Below are 22312 nucleotides of genomic sequence, written 5' to 3' on the forward strand. Positions count from 1 at the left end.
GCTGAACCGACTGAGCCACCTAGGCATCCCATCCCTAAATAAATCTTTTAAAGAAAAAGTTTAAGGGGAAGAGGAGGCCAAAACAATGCTGAGAAGGTTGTAGGTTGTGCCAATACTGACATTCTTCTCTATGCTTTAGAATGGAGGTAGAATTTGAGAAACCTAAGTAGTCAGGTATGAGAAAATACATTAATTCACTGCCAAATCCTTCCTCTAGCAGAGCAAAAATACAGTTGCTTCTTGCATAATGAACAACTGCTTCCTAATCGTGCCAAATGTCCATTTTCCTGCTTTTCTTTGCATTCCAACCTGTGGCTCTGGAAGTACTAGCAACTTAGTACACAGTATTTGCAACAGTTGCACATGGTGGCTGAGGAACATTTTGTAGTTCTAAGCCATTCATACTATTAATTTGTACACATGTAAATCTAGACATAAACTGCATGGACACAATATGGATTCTACAATGGCAGAGGACAAGTAAACATTAGGATGGTGGCTAAGTATGTTTATAAAAGCATTTAATAAGTTTAATTATTAAAATAGCTTCAGTATTAAATAATTTTATTTAAGATAAATGTTCATTAATAATTCATATTTTATCTTAATCTTAAGAGATTTTAATATTTCAAAACATTTTAAAGGAAAAAAATTTCTTTTAAAGTAGGCTCCACATCCATTGTGGAGTCCAATTCAGGGCTTGAACTCATGACCCTGAGATTAAGAGCGGAGCTGAGATCAAGGACACTTAACTGAGCCACCCAAGCACCCCTAAAAAAAAAAAAAAAATTTGTTATATTATTTCATGTTTTTGATGAAAATGTACTCAAATCAGTGTATTTTGAATACAATTACATATTGTTTTAATGCTTAAATCATACTGTCTATAGAACACAAAAGTAAGTCTTGATTGTAACATATTTGTTAATTTATCTAAATTGAAAATAAAATTATGGACTATATACTAATTTCTGATTTTATAGGTAAATATTTTATTATTCAAAATTCACCAATCATCAAATATCCGTAATAAGTGAATTCAGTTATCTTTGATATTTTTCCAGCATTCAGTCATGAAAATAGCTTTACACATATTGGTCTACTTTGTTGTAATGAAGGTGTGTTTGTAAAAGACTAGAACATTTTATCTCACAATTTGAAAACTTGATTAAAAATGTAAATACTTAAAATATATTTTAGGGACATCAATGTGTACTCTTTTCCTAGGGCCAGCAACTGCGGGGACAGGCAGGCCCACTTCATTACACTTTTCTGTCTTCACAACTCAAACAATATGAATTTGAATTTAACAGGTAATTCACGAAGACATGAAACACAGCACGGAATTACTTACGGCCAAGAGACACGAAAATGCTAACGAGAAGGGTTTAGTTCCCAGACTACCTTCCTGCAAAAAGTGGGCCAAGGAAAAGGAAAACTGGTTAGTATCTACACAGGCAGACTTGAAAGTAAGGAAAATAAACCATTCAGGGAGTCCCCCCTCCCTCCCAAGGCTGACTACATACTAGCTTCGACAGAGCCAAAAACTTAGCACCCTTCACTGGGCAGGTCAAACATTTCCAGCCGAGAGGTTAAGGGTAACCCTAGAAGGAAACAAAAGCCATACACTCATCCACACCAAGCGTGAACAGGCTAAAGCATCCTGAAGAAGCGCGACGCAACAGAACGAGGGACAGGAGAGGACCTCAGAATCGCGGCGCAGATTCAGACTTAGCAAGAGGCCTGTGGGGTTGTGCTGCGGGCTAAGCGGGCTTTGAACCCTGGGCTAAAATCTTTTCTACACTCTTTCATGCTTTTGATGAAAATACACTCAGATGAGTATATTCTGAATACAATTAAATTATATCCACTGTGAGGGTATGAATGCGTATATATGCAGGCAAATACAAGGATTAGAGCTCTGACAACGACCGACAACCTGACAAGTAGGAGGCGCACACTCTCCCCCCAAAGCCCAGGGGATCGATCAGTACAAGGTCCGCGCTCCAGCACCGCACGACCGCTCAGGTCTACAAACGCCGACAGGAGGCTAACCCGGACCCGGGACGAGGACCAGGGAGAAACACCGGCCTCCCTCCTCACTAGAAAGGACCCGCGGTGATGGCCTCGCCGCGGAGCCCGGCACACGCATCCCTTTTATCAGGGGCCCCGCGCGGCGGCGCTCGGGAACGAAGGCTGCGGTGCGGGAGGCCGGGCCGGCTCCGCGCTCAGCGAGCGCAGACCCCGCGGCCGCCGCAGGGGCACGCGCCGCAAGCCCCGCCCCGCCCGCCGCCCCAGCCAACCGCGGGCGGCGGGGGCGGGGCGGCCGCGCGGCCGCGTCCCAACCACGCTGCCCACAGCCCGCCGCCCGCCCCAGCCGCGTCCCCGGCCCCTGCCTGCCCCGCGACCGCTGCGAGGCCCGCCCTGCCCACCCGGCCGGAGTCGTCCCCTCAGTCCCGCCGCCGCGCCGCGCCGCGCCGCCCCAGCCGTTTCCACAACGGCTCCGCCTCAACCGTCGGGAGGCCGGCCGTCCGCCCGCTCGCCCACCCGCCGCTGCTGGAGACCGGCCCGGCGTCACGGCCCCCCTCCACGCAGCCCCGCTGTCAGGGAGGCCCGGCCCGGCGCCCGGCTCTACCTGCGGCTGGAGGAAGCCTCCCCGTCCGGGCCCGGGAGCCGCCGCCACGGCCGCCGCCTCGAGTCGCGACTCTGGTCTCCGCGACCGCCGCGGCTCTTCAGGCGGCCGACGGTGGGCGGGAAGCGCCCGCCCAATCAGCGCCGCGTGCGTTCGGACTCGCGTCCAATCAGCGCCGCCCGCAGCCCAGGCTCCGCCCCCGTGCCCGCCGGCGACGCAGGGGTCGCCAGAGGCCGAAGCCAGGGGCGCCGCGGTGGGCGCGGCTCGGGGCCGGGCCGGGTGGGTGGCCTGCCGCGCTGCGGCCGCGACCCCTGCCCCGGCCCCCGCCCCAGAGGAGGCGCCGGCGTCCCTGCCTGGCCCCGCACCGCCCTCCCGCGGTGCGGACGCGCCCGGGCGCCCCACTTGCCTCTCTGCAGGACGCCGGCCAGTAGGGCAGGAGGGCGCGGGCGGGCCCCGGGGAGACCTCTGGGCTGCCCACAAACAGCCTGGATGGCGACGGCTGGACGGGGTCGCGGGGACCTGGGGACACCTGGCGAACCTGCGAGGGTGTGAGGGCCCGACTCCCCCCGAGGGAGCCCACGCTGCGGCCACCGAGGATGGCCTAGTGAGGCCAGGCGGACCCCCCTGAGCCCCGCGCCCCGCTCACTGCTGCCCGACTTACTGGGACGGCCGCCTGCGGCACCGGCCGCGCCCACCTGGAGCCACGCCCCCGACGCCACGCCCCCACCCCGATCCCTAGAAGCAGGTGGCGCGGGGGTCTGTTGCCCTCATTAGCCTAACGTCAGACTCCTGGGGACGTTAGGCTGAGGCCATGTAGGTGTGGTACTGAGCACAAACATCAACACTTTATCCGAGGCTTTTTAGAGCATTTCCACTTAAATTATCAGTTTAAATGATAAGATCAGTGGATGCTTGCGTAAAATAGGGAGCAATTCAGAAACGGATACAGCAGAGAAGCACTTCAGAATTTAAAGTACTGATGTCTCATCTTGCCACTTTTTAGTAGAGAAGAAAAATGATAAGAATGCTTTTCGTTGAGTCACGGATCTGGAAAGCATGGGGATTGTTTAGTAAACTACCACATGGAAGATAAAAACAGATCCTCTTATTTGAATTGTTCTTAAACAGGGTTTTAGAGTATGGTGTCAGATAGAAAACCTTATCAATCAATCATTATTGGATTTCCCATTAAATTTAACAAGCACATCCTGTCACAGGGCAGAGCAGGTGGACTTTGGTCCAGGTTTGAAAGCTTGACTGCGCTGCTTACCGGCTGTGGGTCTTTAGAGGAATTACTTAAACCTCTCTGAGCTTCATTCTCGTCAGCTAAGAAAGCAGGGATATTATCTGCCAGGTAATTTTCAGAGTTCAATGAAATCAACTGCTTGCAGTACCTATCACTGGGGGCAAGCCAATAAGAATGAGTGCACAATAAGTGTTAGTTTCCTTCCGGTAAGTGCAAGGCTTTGTTCTGGGTAAGGGACATAATCAGGGGGAGGCAGATACACACTCATTACTCCACACACAGGATTCAGTAAGCATTGAAAGAATCACTATCCCATACCCTACACTCCCTTAGAGCTTTCATCAGAGGTTAACACTGTTCTGGCCTAAAAGATTGCATTTCAGTTTCTCAAGGACATACACGACTGTGCTGCTGAAGCTGAGGTGCAATCCTACAATTTCCCTTTTTTTTTTTTGGCAAGGCACTAAATTTGATAGTGTTTTAGGAAGAATAAGACTTATGTATGAAATGATTTAAACAAGAAGTTTCCAGAGTCTTGTTTCTATAATTAGACCACAAGAAAAACACACCTCAGATAACAATTTATGCACATACTTTAATATTTAGGCTTGAGCGAAATCATCTTAAATGACCTTAAAATATGTTTGGGGAGACAACCCCACAATTGCACAATCCACTGCAAAATATTAACATCTAAGCAATATAACTATTTTAGGATCTGAAAATTCTCCTTAAGCTGAACTTTATCAACTTCTTTATCAACTAGGCAGGTATATTTAAGTTTTTAAATTTTCAAATGTTGATTTTTTTAAAGGCACGTTGAGGTTCTCTTAATATCGAAGATAAAACATTTACGGTATATTCCATGACCAGAACCTTTTTGACAAGTGACTTTCACATGGATAAGATTCTTTACATGCCTTTATACAACAATACATTTGTCGGCTCTCGCTCTTATACCTGAATGCTCTGGACAACTGTCGTGCGCTCTGGGCTGGGACCACGGACACAACAACCACGGCTCTCACAGGCTTGCTGACCTAATTGGACTGTTTATTAAACAGCAGGAAATGGAACCAGGCTTTTGTCTCTCTTGCATGTCAATGTAGTGCACAGTGTTAACAGCCAAAGGTTGTTCAATTGAATTACAACACTTTAAATCAAAATTCAGTGTAATTATCAAAAGGTACCAAAGAAAGCGATCCCTCTTCTTGGACTTTTAGAAACACAGAAGTTGCAATTATAAAAATAAACTGGTTAAAAGGCAAAACACATCTTTTACATAGTGATTTGACAAATGTCAATAAGTATTCAAAAATTTAGAGTTAATTCACTGGTGACAGCTATCACAAATTAATGACACTGGCTTCAACTGCATCAGAACCAAACTTCACAAGTTGGAGGCCTTGTTCATCATGGTTGGGTTTTCACACCTCAGTGTTAGCACCTGCTTTTAGAGAGACCACCACTCAGCACCAAAAGAAATCATCAGTGCCTTGCTGGGAGTTTTAAGTCATCCTGGCATTCAGCAGGAGACAAAGGCCTTGACTTCTTGGTTGGAGATAAAAAACAAACAACAAAAAGGAAAAGCATTTAACATTTTTAAAACTGGGGGGGAGGGGGGGAGTCCAGACAATGTTAGAAACTCTGTCTGAAGGCACAAAGAATAAAGTTCGCAGGTAGCTGATAAAACTGGGAATATATAAATACCATTTAAAATGATTAAAAAGTGTAAGTATTGGTGATTTTTCCTCCAGGGCTCCAGCTATTGATGAAAACCCCTGCCAGTTCCACTTGATAACCTGACTTCTGAAGGATGGCCGCTGGAATTTTCTGACACTTAAGCAGACATAAAAAGAGTCACCTTAGTCATCAAAAAGATACTGTAAAGGGCACTGTTGCCTGAAATTTTTCTAGAGAGTTGCCTGAAAATGGAAATAACTTAAGGCAGAATTTCTTAAAATGTTTAGGTAGTCTCAAACCTAAACAGAATGGCCTGATAACATGCAGATCCATAATTATCAAAGACAAGAAGGGGAACACAGGAAGTGAGAGGAGAGACTGCAAGAGAAGGGACTTTTTTGCTAGTTTTCAGAGTCAGGCTTTTCCCCCTTCCTTGGCTGTTGATGTAGAAGACACACGGCCTAACCAGGGCAGCCTGAACTCCCAGGAATGGCTGTGTGATGACTGATGAGGCATAAATTTCTTGCCTATTAATAGTTTCCCACTGTTAGAAGTCTACAGACATTGGCAAGCAAACCTAGTCTCAGGTTTTCCTTGTCCCAGGGCAGAAATGCCTTAAAGGACCATGATGGGAGTCACACCGTACATTCTGTTTACAATGGGCACAAAACACACAGGACTTATTTTTTAGCTTGTTAAATCCAGAATGTTCCTGAGAAGGCATCCAATAAGGGTAAAATGTTCCAACATCACGATGATAAATAACAGCTACGTTTACAGAGACCCAATCAGGACACATGCAAAAGCCACAGGCTTTCCTAGTAGGAGGATGCAGGCCTTTCCAAAAAATCAACCAACCAACCAACCAACCAACCCACCAACGAACCAACCAACCCAGCCTGCCTGGGCCCTCTCCAGAGGGGCGGACGCGGCTGTGCATCCACCCACCCCGCACCCTCCCCCAGCGCATGATACAACTTGGCCTCCCGGCCACCTGAGGCTACTTTGTAGAGCCGGTGACACAGACATTTCGAGTAGAGAATGGGAAGGGTCACCGCCCAGGGGCTTGAAGCGGGAAGTGAAGTCCGAAGACTCAGGCTGGGGTGGGGTGTGCGAAACAGTAACCGCAGGGACCGGAGAGCCCAGCTAGGGGACCACTGCGGCCGCCTTCAGATGAAGTGGATCCAGCTCTCTTCGCACTCCCCGCGAGGCATGTGCAGCGCGTGGTTGCGGCACGTGAGGCTGTAGTCTCGGCCATGGTTGTTGTCCCAGTACTCGGCGCCCGCCACTCGGTAGCGCAGCGCGAAGTGCACGCGCGAGCCCAGCGCCAGCAGGAAGGGCGGCACCGGGAAGCCGAAGGCGAAGACGTCCTCCGTGCCCTCGGAGCCCGCGGGCCCGCGCCACCGGGCCACCGCCTCATGCGCGCTCCGCCAGTCCGAGAAGGTGTAGCGCACCGCCACCTGCTTCTCGAAGGCCACGTTGCTCACGCGCACCGTGCCGCTGATGCCCAGGTCCGAGCAGGTGACGCGCTCCAAACAGACGCGCTGCCGCCCCAGGCGCTCGCCGAAGTCGGTGGCCTCGATGGGCGGCAGGAAGTCGGGCACCAGGCACCGCAGGGTGAACTCCAGGTCCTGGCTGCTGCAGCACAGATCCGAGTTGATGGCAAGGCGCGACAGCACGTGCAGCGGCACCGACGGGTCGTCGCCCGCGTTGAACACCTTGACCTGCGCCAGCTCCAGGCCCAGCGCGTCCGCGAAGCGCACGCGGAGCTGCCGGCTGCAGCCTGGCCGGCAAGCGGCTCCGGGCGCGCCCCCGCCCTTCTGGCGGCGCTCGGGCGAGCTGGGCAGCGAGCGCGCGCGCCGCAGGATGATGGGCCGAAGGCCGGGGTCGCAGCCTGACGGCTCCGGCGGTGGAGGGGGCGCGCGGCCCGGGCTCTCGGGGGGCCTGCAGGGCCGCGGCTCCCGGGCGGCGCCGCCGTCCAGGTCTGAGACGCAGCTGAGGCTCCGCGGGGCGGGCTTGCGGGACCCCGGCGCCGGGGGCAGGGCCGCCGAGCCCCAGCCTCCGGACATGGCCCGGCCGGTCGTCGGGCGACCGGGAGGCGGAGCCGACAGGCGTTCCCCGGACCCGGCGTCCCCTACCTCGGGCTCCCCGCGGCGTTCGGAATTCCCTGGTGTCCGCCGAAACCGCAGCCCGCAGGGAGCCTCTGGGGCCGGCTGTGCGCTCCCCCGTCCGCCACCGCGCCCCCTGAGTCCTGGCGCAGCTCTTCCGCTTCTTGCAGCGAGAAAGGCGATCGTCCGCCTGGAGATGAGGGCTTTCTCGCGGGGAGGTTTTCCGGGCCCCGGGAGCGCAGGGTGGCACCTCCCCTTGGCTTCCTCCTTCCTTCTTGGGGACGGCTGCGCCGGCGGAGCCGCCCCTCCCGCCTGCCCCGCCCGCTGCGTTGCTCACGAGGCTGCAACTCGTCGCGGAGCAACTTCCCCGAGAGCCTGCGCCCCGCCCCGCGTGACGCCGCCGCGCGCCGGCCCCGCCGGCCGGGCGCAGCCGGGGAGCCCGCCGCGCCGCGCGCCGCCGCCGCCCCTGCCCTGCCGCCGCGCGCCGCAGTCCGGCCTCCCCGCCCGGCGCCGGGAAGGCTGGCGGGCGGCCTCGTCACGTGTCCTCGGCGATCGCCGGACGGGTCCGGTCGATTCCTGTCTGCGTCTGCCGGGTCCCTGCGCCTGTCGATCGTGGGTCTGCGTCTGCACCACCGGAGGACGAGGAAAATGCATGCTGCGGGCCCTTGGACTTCTGGGTTCCTGGGGCGGGGGTGGGGGCAGCGGGTGCACAAAAGCTGGCCTTTCCAGAAGCTGGTGCCCTGGCTAATTTGAAGCCTGTAGGCTAGCCAGCTCTTTGGACGTCCGCACTGCAACCTGAAGCCCCGGCCGGACCGCGGGAGCCTCGCTGCGTAGACGGCTGGCGTCCTGACCACACGTTACCCACAGTGCTTTGCCGCGGACCGCCGGCCCGTTCCCTGGAGGGTGGGGAGGGGGCGGTGCTGCCGCGCTCAGTCTCCTGGCCCCTGGCCCGAGAGGAAGATGTGGGAACCAGAGTTAATGCCCTGTGATGAATTATGCCACTGCCCTTAATCGGCCGCTGGCGCTGGGGAAGCATTTTTGTAGCCAGAATCCCAGACCTTTAGCTTTGTTCCGCTGCAGGCCTGAACCACCAGGGAAACCGCGAGCTTGCTTTCTGCATCTTAGGACCCTGCAAGCATTCTTTGCCTATTTCACTCTGAAACTTGCCCACGAAATGCTGCCGCTTACAGTGTAAAGCATGCCAAGTGAAATGAAGTGGGAAGGGTGGAAACGCGCTTTCCAGGCAGCAGCTTGGGGCCAGGCATCTTGGAGGGTTCCTTTTTACCGTCCAGAGGGACAAAGCAGAAGGAAGACCAAACTATTGAGGGGGGTTGGCAAAGAACCTTCTCTACATCTAAAATAAAGCCAGCCTGGGGTATAAGTCATTTATTGTGAGAGCCTGTGTACTCTGGCTAAAAAGGCATACACGCTTATGAAAAGTAATACAGCAGAGTTTCAGGAAGAAAAAAGTCTTCTATCCTACCTCTTGTCTATTTTACAAAGGTAGGGGATATTATGGAAGAAAGTATTCACTTTCCAATCAGGGCCCTTTCAGTAGGCCACCCACTCAAAATCAGGGAAAGCAGCATTCTTGATATGAGTCAACCGAATTTCACACACATAACATTATATGATCTGTATTACTATACTGACGATCTTTAAAGGAATTGATGTGATCCTGAAGGCAGGAGAATTAAAGGGGAGCTTCCCCAATAGAGTGCTCTTTCCACGAGAGCGGGGATATGTGCATAATCCTGGCCATCTTGAAGGTTCTCTTGCAATTACTTGTTGAATGAATGAATGAATGAATGAATGAGTGGACATGGGAGATGGGAGTAATACCCGACCTTAATTATTAATTAGCCCCACACATTTCCTGAAGGTGTTATTTCCGAGGAGGCTCTGTGTGTGGTGTGGTGTGTGTGTGTGTGTGTGTGTGTAAGGAGAGAGAGAAGGATTCATTCCATTGGCAACATTTATAGCAGTGTGATTTTGTATCTAATATCCACTGTGAAAAACAAGCAGAAAAGATGAAACTGTAAACAGAAGTCAGTACCAGCCCCCCCCCCAACATTTCAATACTATGCAAATATTTCAAAACAAACCAGTGAAAGAAAGCTCAGTACTGGTGGCCAGAACACTTTGCGATCCATACTTACCCACAGTGTTCTGTTGCTTCCAGTTCCGGGGGTGAGGAGTCCTTTCCAAATATAAGAGGAATAAAGAAGTCACTTCCCCAGCTGTCATCATCTGCCAACACATTGAGCAAGAATATTTCAAGCACTACAGAAAAGGTGATGTAAATTTTGAGGGAAAATCTTACTAGATTTGTTCTGCTGTTTTGTGTGTGTGTGTGTGTGTGTGTGTGTGTGTTGTTGGTTGTTGTCACAGTATTTACGACTCCATGTCTGTTTTTTTAGACAGTCCATCAAACCCTAGAAGATGATCGGCCATCTGATTTTTTCAAGAAAGGGAATAGGGTGACGAAATCTCATCAGAAAAGCAGGTAAATGATTTTAATTGCTTTATCTTGCAAAAGGCACATTATATTAGTTCTCCAGGCTGAATATGTGTGGCTGGAAATAAAATGAGAAAAATGAGAAAAAAAGAAATGAGTGGGCAAAGTGGTTTTAAACATTAAGAGTTGGTAAGAATTCCAGAGGTCATACTTCTGCCACTGTTAACTGTTAGCAGAGTCTATCATTTTGGGTAAGCCCCTTAATCACCCTTCTATGATTGTTTCCTTTTTTTATAAAGAGGCTACTGATCATCACTTTTATTGATGTGCACTGACAGTATGACAGGATTGATTGGTTATGAGTTCCAAATAAGGACAATTCCTTTATCCATTTCTTCAACATATACTGAGCATGTGTTATAGCTATTGACCATGATTCAACATCTTCCGTATTTATTAAGAAATCACATATTTTCAAACGATTGCTTACTGTGGTAGAAACCACTGGGCAGGTGAACCTCTGAGGTTTCCAGAAAGCATGTTGACCACTCATTTTCTTCTACCCTACCCGTGTTCCTGAGAAGTATCACGAATCCTAGTGAGATGCTATGCTTTGGGTAAATACGCAGAAAAGACAGTATTTTCAACTCTGATAGGAGATCCTGCCTCAGAGTAAGTCCCCCTGGGGGAACCCAGTTGCTCCGCTAGTCATTATACCCATTTCTCCGCCATTCATAAGACAGCAGTAATCTTATGTTTTCATTCATTCTCTGTTTTAAGGCACTGTATGATTTTTTTCTCTCTCCTTTTAAACCGTTTTCCTGAGTGTGTTTCCTATTTGAAAATACTTTAATAAGCTTTTGATTTGAGGTATAGGTTGTCTGTACTACACTCTTTTGATATTAAGATTTTAGACAGCTCAGAATCACCACCAATCGGTGATTAAGTTGTATAAAACTTGCATTTTACAGCTTGTTTTCTTTTCATGGAAAACAGCCTTGAAAAAGAAAGCTGTAGGGGCAGTTGGGTGGCTCAGTCGATTAAGCGTCTGGCTTCAGCTCAGGTCATGATCCCAGGGTCCTGGGATCGAGCCCCGCATAGGGCTCCCCGCTCTGCGGGGAGTCTGCTTCTCCCTCTCCCTCTCCCGCTCCCCCTGCTTGTGTTCCCTCTCTCGCTTTCTCTGTCAAATAAGTAAATAAAATCTTAAAAAAGAAAAAGAAAGCTCTAGCTTTTACTCGCTAGTGTCATTAAACACTGTTCATCAATAGCAGAACAGATTGAGAGTTTACAACAGATTTTCTCCAAACTGGTGTTTGTTTTTTTTAAAGTGTACATGACTGGTCTAAAATTATAAGCACTTTAAGAAATGTCAGTATTTTTCTTAAATAATACTACTTGATATGAAACAGAATCCATGCATCTCCTTTTGGCACCTGCGTCCTACGATGGTTTCCTTTTTTATAAAAAGGATACTGATAGGGGCGCCTAGGTGGCTCAGTTGTTAAGCGTCTGCCTTCAGCCCAGGTCATGATCCCGGGGTCCTGGGATCGAGCCCCACATCGGGCTCCCTGCTGGGTGGGAAGCCAGCTTCTCCCTCTCCCGCTCCCCCTGCTTGTGTTCCCTCTCTCGCTGTGTCTCTCTCTGTCAAATAAATAAAATCTTAAAAAAAAAAAAAAAGGATACTGATAAGTGTTTCTCGACTAGAGCCCGCTGTGGCCCGTTGCCCCTCCCGGGGACAGCGCCGACTGCAGCCCGAGGAGTCTGTTTAATCACAGCCAGACCTCTTTGTGTCCTATGAACTAAGAATTACAGTTTTATTTCTCACAGCAATATGAATGCTGGCCCATCTTGGAATAAAGTACAACGTCCAAAAAACCCTTCAGGAAAAAGGCAGAGTCAGTCCCAAGGGCCCCACGTGTCCTCCCAGCCTCCTGCGGATGGACTCCAGGAAAGCGGTTCCCCAGAAGGAAAACCCGAAAGGAGCCCACTGGGCCCCCGGCGGCGGGGCGCCTCGGGGAACGAGCTGTTTCTGGACCTGCCCTGCATGAAAATCCTGAAGGAGGGTGCGGCCGAGGACGAGGACAGCGCCAGCGACCTGTCGGACTCGGAGCGGGTGCCCGGGCCGCCGTCCTCGCGCGCGCCCCCCGAGCTGCACCTGCGCGCGGAGGAGATCGACGGCGCGGACCCGGGTCGGGACCCCGACGCGGAGCCGCAGGGCAGCGCGCAGCCCGCCTACCCATATGCGGACCTCCTGCCCGCCCCGTTCAGCTCCTGGGACCTCCGTGACCTGGCTCTGCCGCCCGGCGCCGAGCCCAGGCCCGCAGCTCGGAGCGGCGCCGCGGGGCTGCTGGCCAGGTACGTCGACAGGCTGGCCCAGCTCGAGTGGCTGCAGATACAGACCGTCCAGGGCGAGAAGGGGAAGGGCGCCAGAGCCAGGCCTCCCACCGCCCCCCGCTTGCCCACGTCTGGGACCCTGAAAAGCCCCGGCAGAAGCAGGCTAGGGGCCAGTGCTCCCGCCAGGCCTCCCCAGGAGGGGGCTTGCAAATGGGGCGCTTCCGGCGCTTCCCGGAGGAAGGAGCTGCCCCGCGAGGAAGCCAGGCCCTCCTACTACGCGCTTGACACGGCCCCCCAAACCCTCCACGTGCGACGGGGCAGCAGGCCGAGTTCTCGGAAGCCAGCCCTCGACGTGACGGCCGAGGAGCAGAGGAAGAAAGCGAGTAAGAGCCCCAGACTCCAGCGCGGGGACCTGCCCTGCGGTGATGGCGGTGGCCCTGGAGCTCCCACGCAGGGGGTGCCCGCTCGGGACTCCGCCGACCCCGGTGGGCCCCCCAGGCCGCAGGCACACGTGGGCCTGCAGAAGAAGGGCGGTGCCAGCAGGTGCACCCACGCCACCGTATCCAGCGAGAAGAAACCCAAAGCCAATGGAGTAAAGCAAAGCACATGCAAATTCAAGTAAGAACCGAAATGATGCACTGCAAAGCCCTGCCGATGGCTAAACGTCAGAGTTCTTCCGAAAGTTAGCATACTGTGGATTTCTGATGACCCACACGTGAGTCGTCGAGGGGTCCCGTGGGGGCAACCCCACCTCACCCCAGCCACACTGGGCTTCTTTCCAAAGAAAGGTGGCTTTCAATGAGCCTTTCTTTGTGTTGACCATCTTAAGCAAATGAGAGCCCTTTAGATAACACTTAACCAGGTCTGCGCCATATAACGACATACAACGACGGGGGAGACAGGTGTAAACTGGACGTAGCAGCCAGCCCCGCACCCCGGCCCGCGGCGCCGTCCAGCTCCCCACTCGCCGCGCACCTACAGGTAGAAAGTAGTGCATACCGCTTTCAACTGCGTAGACTCTGAAACGTTTGAAATAGGGTTCTTGGTGTCCTCCTCCTAAACTGTCTGAACAGAAGTTCTGTCTACTTCAGGCCCAGGAAAGGCTCCAGCCCTTCCACAGGCTCAGGAGCCTCTCCTAGGAGCAAAGTCATGAACACTGAGCTGCTTGTTCTTTCCAGACAATGGAATCTAATACTTTCATAGTTTGGGGTCTTTTTTTTTTTTTTTTTTTTTAAGGCATTTTAAACTCAGAGGTGGTGGTGGAGTGCACCTTTGTGTTCTCTACCCCGAGGTTAGAGCGGTGCCCAGACTTGGTCCAGGTGTGAGTCCGTGGGTCTCAGCAGGACTGTTCCTGCCTGGTAGGAGCCCAAAGTGGAATATTTGGCCCCCGAGTGTTTCTGGCGTAGGTATGCCTTCTGGAAAAGGTGTGCGGTAAAGTCACAATGTGGAGCGTGTACAGGGAATGCCTGCCACCATGGATAGACGTGAAAGCACTGTGACCACCACAGGCATCCCATCCTGACTTGGGACCTGGGTCCTGCTGTCTGTAGCCGACGTAATCTGTTTTACTTTGCAAGAGCAGGACTTTATCACCTTGCTTCAGGGCAGAGGGGTGAGGACACATTTCCAGATGGAGCAGGGAGTGTCTTCTTAACATCCTTCCCGGGTCCCCTGGCTCCCTCGCTCTTCTAGATGCTTCTTATTTAACTGCCACTAAGCCAGGTCTGTGTGTGCCTCTCTTTAAAACCTTTGGTTGACTTCTGGATGTACGGTATGTTTTAATGACTGTGGCCGATTTTCTCTCTTTAAATGAGTATTTGTTTTCATCCATACATGTTTCTATTTTTTCACCTTTAGGGCAAATTAAGAACTTGGCACTTTTCCTTTGGAAGTGTGTACCAGCTCGCAGACTCCCCCGAACAGCCCATGTCATCCAAAGCCCTTCAGTTAGTAGGATAACGACCAGAGACATTTGTAAATGAAATAATGCGCACAAGTTAAATGTTAAGATCCCGTTTTAAAATCAGACTTTACTAATATAAAACAACATACACAGATTTTTAGGGCCGCTTTCTTTTCTCCCACGACTTGACTTCTAGATCTTCACAGATTCTGTCTTACGTTCTTTACCTTTCACACCCCTCCATGGGAGACAGCATGCTGTTACACGAAGATCTTGTAGCTTTATTATGTGGGCGAAGACGCCCATCTAGTGGGCCTTACTTCCCCAGTTCTCAGTTATATTGTAACTTTTCTACTCAGTATATGCACTGCAGTTTGAAACCCTCGCACTGCTCTGACTTCACCCTTCTGTGGTTGCTGCGTGGCGTCGCCTGTGCCCTTTGCCTGCACTCCTTGTGAGCTCAGGGGGACTAGTCCTTTGTACCCAGCCGGCGCTACCCCTCATTCATGATGCTTTCTCAGCTACCATGTTTACGCAGCTCTTTAGAACATTTCAGGGCTGATAAATCTCCGTAAGCGCATCATACACATACACATACTCCCATTATTAACACTAAGGGGTTTCGGTGAGCTGCTGCCTTCTCCAGGAATGCTGTGTGTGGGTCCCCTTGGAGGCCCTGCTGGGTGAAGGCCCCGTGTTCACTTTGCCTTGTGGACGTCTGAGCCAAAGACCATCCTGATTAGGAAATTGAGAGGCGGTGCCTCGGATGCCACATTTGTTCCTTGCTCTCTGAATTGAAGTCGGTTGCCTAATTTGGGGAACAGTTATAATGCCACATGTTACGACAGTTTGAAAAGCCTGAAAAAGTGACTTTGCCTCAGGTTGACGGTTTATTTTAACCAGGATTCTTGCGATTGGATCAGAGCTCCTGATGAACAGCAGGGGCTCACTAGAGAACATAAGCACAATTTCATTCCCACGGTTTCCGATCCCCACCCCTGACACAGCCTCCTGTTCTAAATGCTGCAGACAAGAATCCCACCGCTTTCCCGCAGACAGCGCCCATGTCTTGCTAGTCTGGGGACACGTCATTGTCTTCAGAGAAGTGCCTCTCATTTGTGGGAGTTGTTGACATACATGTTGTGTTTAAACCAACTAAAATAATCCAAGGTTTAAAAAAAAAAGTGTAGAGAAAGTTAAGAGCTACTGAAGGTTTAGAATCAGTTAATGGAAAAAGTTGTAAAAACATACAAGAACAAACTGCAAAAACCTATCAGTATTAGCTACAGTTCTTTAGTTTGAGACTACTTCTCAACTCCTTAAGGACCACACTGGCTGAAGGTTCGTAACTGACCAGCAGGGCAGGGTGGGTGCCTGTGTTGACAAAGATCGCTGGTCTCACAGCAGCTACAGGCTGAAAGGAGGAAGGCTTGTCCTGGTTCTTAAGCCAGTAGGCTAGTTTACCGAAAGACGGAACAATCTCCACCTTCCGTGATCTAAATACTGTCTATTTCCTCTTTATGCTCACTTACTTAAGTAGTTAAAAATAGAAAACTCTTGACGGTATTGTGTTTCAAGGTAACAGAGAACCAGTATTTATGGTTTATTTATGTCCGTGTACTGAGGTCCATTTCACACGGCCTGACCCGATCGAGCATGTTTGCTATTTGCTGTTAAATTATTGTATGCTTGGTTTTGTACATAATAAAACAAAACACGTCTAAGTTTTTGTGAAGCTGGATTTTTCCTCTCTTGAGGTCAATTAAACAGTAGGAGATGTTGCCTGGGTTTTTTGGGCATGGTTTTGTTTTGCTTTTCGTGCAGTTCTCTTCCTGAGTTGGTCTCATCTCTGCCTGGTCATCTCACAGATCCGCTGGGCAGGAGACTCTGCTCTGTGTCCTTTCTTAACACTCAGCAACGCACCTGCCAACATGACTAGGTGCATCTGAGAAGCACCACGGGTGTTTTCCCGAGTCCCTGTTCCTCCTGTTCCCCCCAGAGGTGTCCAACAGTTAGGGAGGCAGGACGGAAATTCACTAACAGTAAAGTGACATGATAGGAGCTCACGCACCAACGGGCCCCTCCCGGACTGAGCGCCGGCGCTCTCCCAGGAGTGCACCTGGAGCCGTGAACATTCGTAAAGTCCCCTTGCTCCTTTTTCTAAACTCCCTTCTGACAAGAAGGGGCATTCTTTTGAGTCTACCAAATAGTGGCGGTTTAAAACATAATTCCGGGGGCATTAAAAAGCAAAATTTCACTGAGAAAATTTTATAGATCTCATTGGCTTTATTTAATGATGCGTGAGTCGGGCCGCATCCCAGCCAGCAGGTGGAAAGGAGCTCCGAGGAGTGTGCAAAAGGAAGGACTTCTATAGGCAGAAGGGAGCGGGCACCAGGAAGTTGTACTAGACAAGAAGGTGGCTGGGTGATTGCAAGCTCACTTTCCTTTCGGGGGCCAGCGGCCGGGGTCTTATCAGGTGAATGGCCTCCCTAGTGCTGATCAGATGACTCCTGACCGCCTGGTTGAAGATCCCACTCTGGGACAGCCCAAGCTCCAAATAAGGCTGCGTTCTGTGGCTGGCTGGGCAAAGTCACCCCATATGGGCCTGTGGTCTTTTTATCAGCAGGTTTAAAAATAAACTTCCTGGTAGTTGGAAAATGAACCATGTTGGGGTTTTAAATCATAAATTTGTACATAAAATGGCAGGTTATTCTTGGATGTTGCTGTTTTATTATCCATGAGGTGGCAACGAAACCTCTCGACCTAACCTAAAACCACCTCAGTCTAAAGGTCTCCTTGTTTGATTAACATCATACAACAACTATATCAAGCACAGAATAATGGTCAGTGGAGGAACATAGATCATTAATTTGTAAAAATCTTCCTAGAGTCCGTGCTTCAAACAACAGGATCCAAATATCCCCGTCCTCAGCAATTTGCTATTGAAGGAATTAACTGTGATAACACTGGGAAACGTATGTGGAATTTTAAAAATGGGGTAGTCACGAATACAACTGTCCCAGCTCAAATGATATTTTAGAGAAAGCCAATGCACATCTCACTTGTGATGCCAGTCAGCCGGCATGGTTCCGTGGCCCTGCTCCTCCCGTGGCGAGCCCTGCCTTGGCACCTGCTGCAGGTGAAGGAGTTCCCAACGCGTCGCCCCGAAATCCGCCACCTGGCACATTGCCTACCTTGAGTTAAAGGCACTTGAAAAACAGCAAGTCGAAGAAAAACACTCTTACCTTTCTTCCTTCTCTTCAAAGCAGGAGATGAAATTCCTGTAGGAGAGACGTCCTCCCGGTGCCAGAAAGAAAGAGACATTCTTACCGTCGGGGATGAGAAGCGGTGACTGAGAAGAATTCTGCACAGATTTTGTTAAAAGGCTCTTGTCTTCCTTAGTCTCCCCACATAGCCGAAGACGTTTTCTACAACTGCCTCTCCTTGTTCAACCTATTAGCAAAGCCAGTGACTCCCACCATTTCTCCGGGCCCTCATTCCTTCTCAAGGCCCCCGCATCTTGCAGAACTGGGATTCCACAGTCGGTCTGCTTTTTTCTCCTGTTGATCTTATGTCGACTTAATTATCAGCACCAGCCGAAAAGGACCCAAAGAGGGTGCAGGGGAGCAGTTTGCCACCCCAAAATATTTTTAAGGGACAGCACAGCCACAGGAAAAGCTCTGAAAGCGGAGTGTAAGAGATGCACAGGGGAGATCCCCGTGTGTTGGGGCGTGTCTCCCTCTCTGGACCAGGAAGAGGAAGAGGATCCTAGAAATGCTTATCGACTCTTATCTCATTAAGGCATGGAATTAAATCTGCAAAACAGCCATACCCACTTATTGTGCTTTTCCTGGTAACCTCACGGGGTAGAATCCAGTGATTCATCAGTTGCATGTAATACCCAGTGCTCACTCCATCACATGCCCTCCTTTGTGCTCATCCTCCAGTGGCCCCGTCCCCCTACCCACCTCCCCTCCAGCAACCCTCAGTTTGTTCCCTAGAGCTCAGCATCCCTTATGGTTCACCTCCCTCTCAAGTTTCATCTTATTTTTACTTCCATTCCCTTATGTGGAATTTAAGAAACAAAACAAATGAACATCTTCTATCTTTAGCTGGAGGTAGTATTTAAGGAGGCAGCATGAATCATTTCAGGGAGCTCCTTGGTCTTCTGGGGTGTCTCCCACATGTACAGGGAGCACACGTGTTATTAAACTTCTGTTTGTTTTTCTCCTGTGAATCTGTCTTTTCTTACAGGAGGTCTCAGTCGAGAACCTAGAAGGGTAGAAGTAAAATTATGTTCCCTCTCCTATGACAGTAAAGGTCAAATTTTACCTCCCCTATAGTATGAAAGTCTCTGAACGAGACCCTTGGCAATTCACCAGACACCCGCCTTCGTACAGTAAGGGAAGGGACTGTGCTTTGGTCCTGTGTTGCTCACTTTTCTAACTACTGGAATGAAATGCTTTATCCTTGTAGGTCTTATACAATAATGAGAAGAATGATCTACCAGGTTCAGCTGAAGATGTTCTAATTAAAAGAAGTATGTATTTTGCCCCTGCTCAGGACAGTTTTGACGTGAGAAGATACACTAAGCAGCCTCAAATTTCTCTCTTCCGCTCCTTATCTCCTTTCTTCCCTGAAAAAGCATAAAAACATTCACATACACAAATAACTGAAAAAAGAGCTCGGTGCTTCCACTATCAATATAATTAGTATAAAATATACTTGCAAAAAGCGAGAAACACTCCCATCTGTTACACTTGCAGTGTTCTCCCTCCCCCCGCCCCCATTTGCTCACCTACAACTACTAGTTGAACAAATGGGGGCAAGAGACTAAAGTTTCTCCAAGGAAATGTTCCGGGCAGCCCTTGGTGGCTGACAAAATGCTAAAACATAAGCACCACATTTTCTCCTCGGCCCCTGTGGCTACCACAGCAGCAATGTGGGGCAGACGAAAACGTCTCGGCCCCTTAGGGCAGATCAGGAAAGACAAGTGAGGAGTTGTTCTAACCTCACGGGAGGTCTACCCTTTGGCTCTTACACTTGTCAGGAATTGGGGTACATGTGTTAGATGCACACTAGGAGACACTAGGCTCAGAGTACACGTAATAATAACTTGGGTTTTTCAGCGCTGGAGTCAAATTCACTTTTCCGATTTTTTTCCCCGCCAGCATCACGTTATGAAAACTTTCAAACATCCAGAGAAGTTGAAAGGCTTGTACAGTGAACGCCCACATGCTCACTGTGTAGATGCCACTGCTCACGGCTTGTTCTCCGCCCTGTCCCCCCACCTGCCTGCTTCCTGCTCTGCCCCCCCCCCCCCGTTTCCAGCTGCTTTTGCCCACTCTCCAGCGCACGTGCGGCCATATCCCGTGTTTCCGTGACCGCCTTCCACACTTCCACCGAGGTTGGTTCGCCCCATTCAGAAGGCGTCCAGACGTCACACTCTGGGCCTGTCTGCACCTCCCCGCACAGCAGCCCTCTCGGGAGCAGCAAGAAGGCTCAGCCCACCATGCCCCTTCTTTGACATTGACTTGACCGGCAGGGGAAGCTCTGTCTCCTGGCCCGCAGGATGGAGGCAGCGTTGGGCACTTTTCCTGCACCCTCTCGAGGCCCTGCTGTCCGCCACAGAGCCCGTCTCCTTAGCTGCGCGTGGGCCCGGTCAGCCCGACCGCTGTCCAAGTGTTGCTGGGATGGGGCTCCAGGCCCCCAGCTTTGCAGTCACCCCCACCCATTACCAGGGACTCCATTCCCTAGAAAAATCTAACCCACCGACTTCCCGAAATGGAAAGAAATCTTCCCATCCCTCCCCAGTTGTGGGGGGGGGGGGTGGCGGGCAAGGCAGCTCCAGCTACAAATGAGGTGAGCAGAAAGCAGCCGACCCCCGGCCCTGGGACCCCTCACGTCCACGGCCACAGTGGCAGAGAGAGGGCTGGGGGGGGGTGGGTGTGACGGGACCAGTTCTGCCATGGTTTGGGGGTCCTGAAGTGTCTGGTCTTAATTGTTGGGGTATCTTCTTAGAATGTTGTGAATGTAATGCTACCTCGTTTTCAGTTAAGGTCCTACTCACCACTTCCTGGGCCAGTAGAAGTCTTCCGTGAACCCTGCAGAGATGGAGAACAATGTGTTCAAGCTGCCTTCACTAAGGATCCCGAAAAAATGACACTCAGCGAGTGCCTGGTGTTGGTGGGAACCTGCCTATCATGGATGATTCGAGACGAAATTCATCCTCAGCAGCACTCATGATGTGCTTGTCGCGATAGAGAATCCTGAGAGCTGGAGGTGAGGCTGTCGAGTCCGGGTAATTAGCGCTCATTCCTTCCTTTTCCACCACCTGCACCTACATTGCGTCTCTCAGGTTACCTGCATCGGGGAGCTGCCCCCTTGTGGCTGCAAAGTATTAGTGCACGTCCTAGGACACAGGACCACTGGAGTCTGCAATCGCAGATGCTCAGGACGGAGAGGGAACCTTGACACCTTCTAGGTGACACTCATCTGAGACGTGCCCTGCGGCAGGTGAAGCCCACCACCGCTCAGCCCCAATGAGAGAAAGATGGCCTAGGGGAAGCCGACATCTTGCTCCGTTACTTTTCAGTGTTTGAGGGTGTTGAAAATTTGGCTGTTTCTAATATATGAAAAGACCAAGTTCTTTCAGCTGCAAGAAATGTAAAAATAGAGCCGTTTCCTCGCATCCCCAGCCCCTCTCCAGATCTCTGGAGGCCGGCTTACCGTCCTTCTTGCTCGATGTTCTCTCTCTCAGCACTATTCCATGGAAGGGCTGCCTACCCTGCATCTTCTTTTTCTCCCGCAAACATTTGACATGGTTTAGCTTATCTGATCTATGAATCCTGAATTAACGATTCTAACTTAATCAAATTTTCTGTAGACTACCATGGAATAAAAATACCCACTTTGAAAATAAGCATGAAGTTGTAAATTCGATAATTATTATTCCATTTCTATTAATGCACGTGAAATAGAGACCTTAAAATTGCATTTGTTCCTCTTTCCAATAATAAGCTACTGATTCAGATTCAGACAATAAATTTCTCAAATGACAGTGTTCAGCGGCATCTCACGGAGCTGTGAATGCACAGGGAGGAAGGTTCCCTTCTCCTACCTTCTCCATCTGCTAAAGAACTGTTTGTTATTTTAAACAAGATGTGGTAACAAACTACAATGTTCAGGTGATCCGGTTAATGGATCTCTGATTTTGTTTTAAACTCAGTCATTGTGACCTTGAGTATCGATTGCGTAGAATCCTTGCTTGCCTTTTTTCCCCCTGGTCTTCGAGTGCCAAGACCCCCAGTTTGGCACAGAGAGGCCCCCACCTGTAGGGCGTCTCTCTCCATCTCTCCATCCTCCTTCAATCCCAAAGTCACAAGGGCAGAGTCAGCTAAGCTTAGCAGAGATTTGGGTAGAAATCTCAGAGCCCTGAGACATAGCTGGGATAAAGATCCGCTGGTGCTTTGGAAAGTGAAAGCATTTGGGTTTCTCTCCTTAATCAAGTCCTTCTTTCTTGGAGTCCTTTTCCACTGCTCTCCTTTGAAAGCATAGGGGTTATAGGAAAGAGTCATTAAAATATCCTGCTTCAGACAGAGATTGTGGGGCCTTTTAAGGCTGGGGTCATCCCCCGGGGCCGGGTTCCAGCCCGAATCTGTGCACGTGAGGCAGGGCATGTTTCATTCCCCTCCACTCCCTTCCTGGGAACTCGGTTGTCACTGTGAGGTTAAAGCTGAAGGCTCAGCCCAGCCCACTCTGATAAATGCAAGTGCGGCTGGGACGGAGGACGGGAGAGAGGAGAGCAGAGTGCCAAGGACAGGAGTGTCCCTGGAGCAACAGAACACCTGGGCTGGGAAGGAAGTGATCGGTGATTAGAGGCCTGGCTGTGGGGGACGCCGGCTGCCTGGGAGGACCTGTGGCCACCTGCACGCGTCCCCACGTGGAC

The 22312-nt window shown here is 50.7% G+C and overlaps 3 protein-coding genes across 7 annotated transcripts in view; 1 reads left to right on the forward strand and 2 right to left on the reverse strand.

The window, feature by feature from the left end:
* The window catches only part of SYCP2 (synaptonemal complex protein 2), a 77064-nt gene extending 74832 nt beyond the window's left edge, over positions 1–2232 (reverse strand). Inside the window, 1 exon segment of the mRNA XM_064573560.1 lies at positions 1355–2232. The gene's annotated coding sequence lies outside the window, so the exon portion shown is untranslated.
* Positions 2233–4453: 2221 nt separating this feature from the next.
* PPP1R3D (protein phosphatase 1 regulatory subunit 3D) lies at positions 4454–8084 on the reverse strand. Its single transcript, XM_045886050.3, has one exon. The coding sequence runs from the start codon at positions 7628–7630 to the stop codon at positions 6731–6733; it is 900 nt and encodes a 299-aa protein (XP_045742006.1). The 5' UTR covers positions 7631–8084; the 3' UTR covers positions 4454–6730.
* Positions 8085–8104: 20 nt separating this feature from the next.
* Positions 8105–16088, forward strand: FAM217B (family with sequence similarity 217 member B). 5 transcript variants are annotated; one of them, XM_054510172.2, is made up of 4 exons: positions 8105–8572; positions 9852–9963; positions 10090–10175; positions 11955–16088. In XM_054510172.2, the coding sequence occupies exon 4, from the start codon at positions 11959–11961 to the stop codon at positions 13081–13083; it is 1125 nt and encodes a 374-aa protein (XP_054366147.1). In that variant the 5' UTR covers positions 8105–8572; positions 9852–9963; positions 10090–10175; positions 11955–11958; the 3' UTR covers positions 13084–16088. The 5 variants fall into 5 exon arrangements, with proteins under 5 accessions (XP_054366147.1, XP_045742003.1, XP_045742004.1 ...); XM_045886047.3 differs by having other exon boundaries at positions 8105–8319; XM_045886048.3 differs by having other exon boundaries at positions 8105–8285.
* Positions 16089–22312: the final 6224 nt, after the last annotated feature.

The sequence above is a fragment of the Mirounga angustirostris genome, unplaced genomic scaffold (assembly GCF_029215605.1).
Source record: "Mirounga angustirostris isolate CCGP_5_RB_7025 unplaced genomic scaffold, mMirAng1.0.hap1 SCAF_10, whole genome shotgun sequence".
NCBI lineage: Eukaryota > Metazoa > Chordata > Mammalia > Carnivora > Phocidae > Mirounga > Mirounga angustirostris.

Bases quoted from the DNA above. Each gene is read 5' to 3' on its own strand.
- PPP1R3D (XM_045886050.3), bottom strand. From the start codon at position 7,630: ATGTCCGGAGGCTGGGGCTCGGCGGCCCTGCCCCCGGCGCCGGGGTCC.
- FAM217B (XM_064573408.1), top strand. From the start codon at position 9,102: ATGAAAAGTAATACAGCAGAGTTTCAGGAAGAAAAAAGTCTTCTATCC. The intron at 9,173-9,851 runs GTAGGGGATATT...TGTTGCTTCCAG, and splicing joins CTCTTGTCTATTTTACAAAG to TTCCGGGGGTGAGGAGTCCT. The intron at 9,964-10,089 runs GTGATGTAAATT...CTGTTTTTTTAG, and splicing joins TTTCAAGCACTACAGAAAAG to ACAGTCCATCAAACCCTAGA.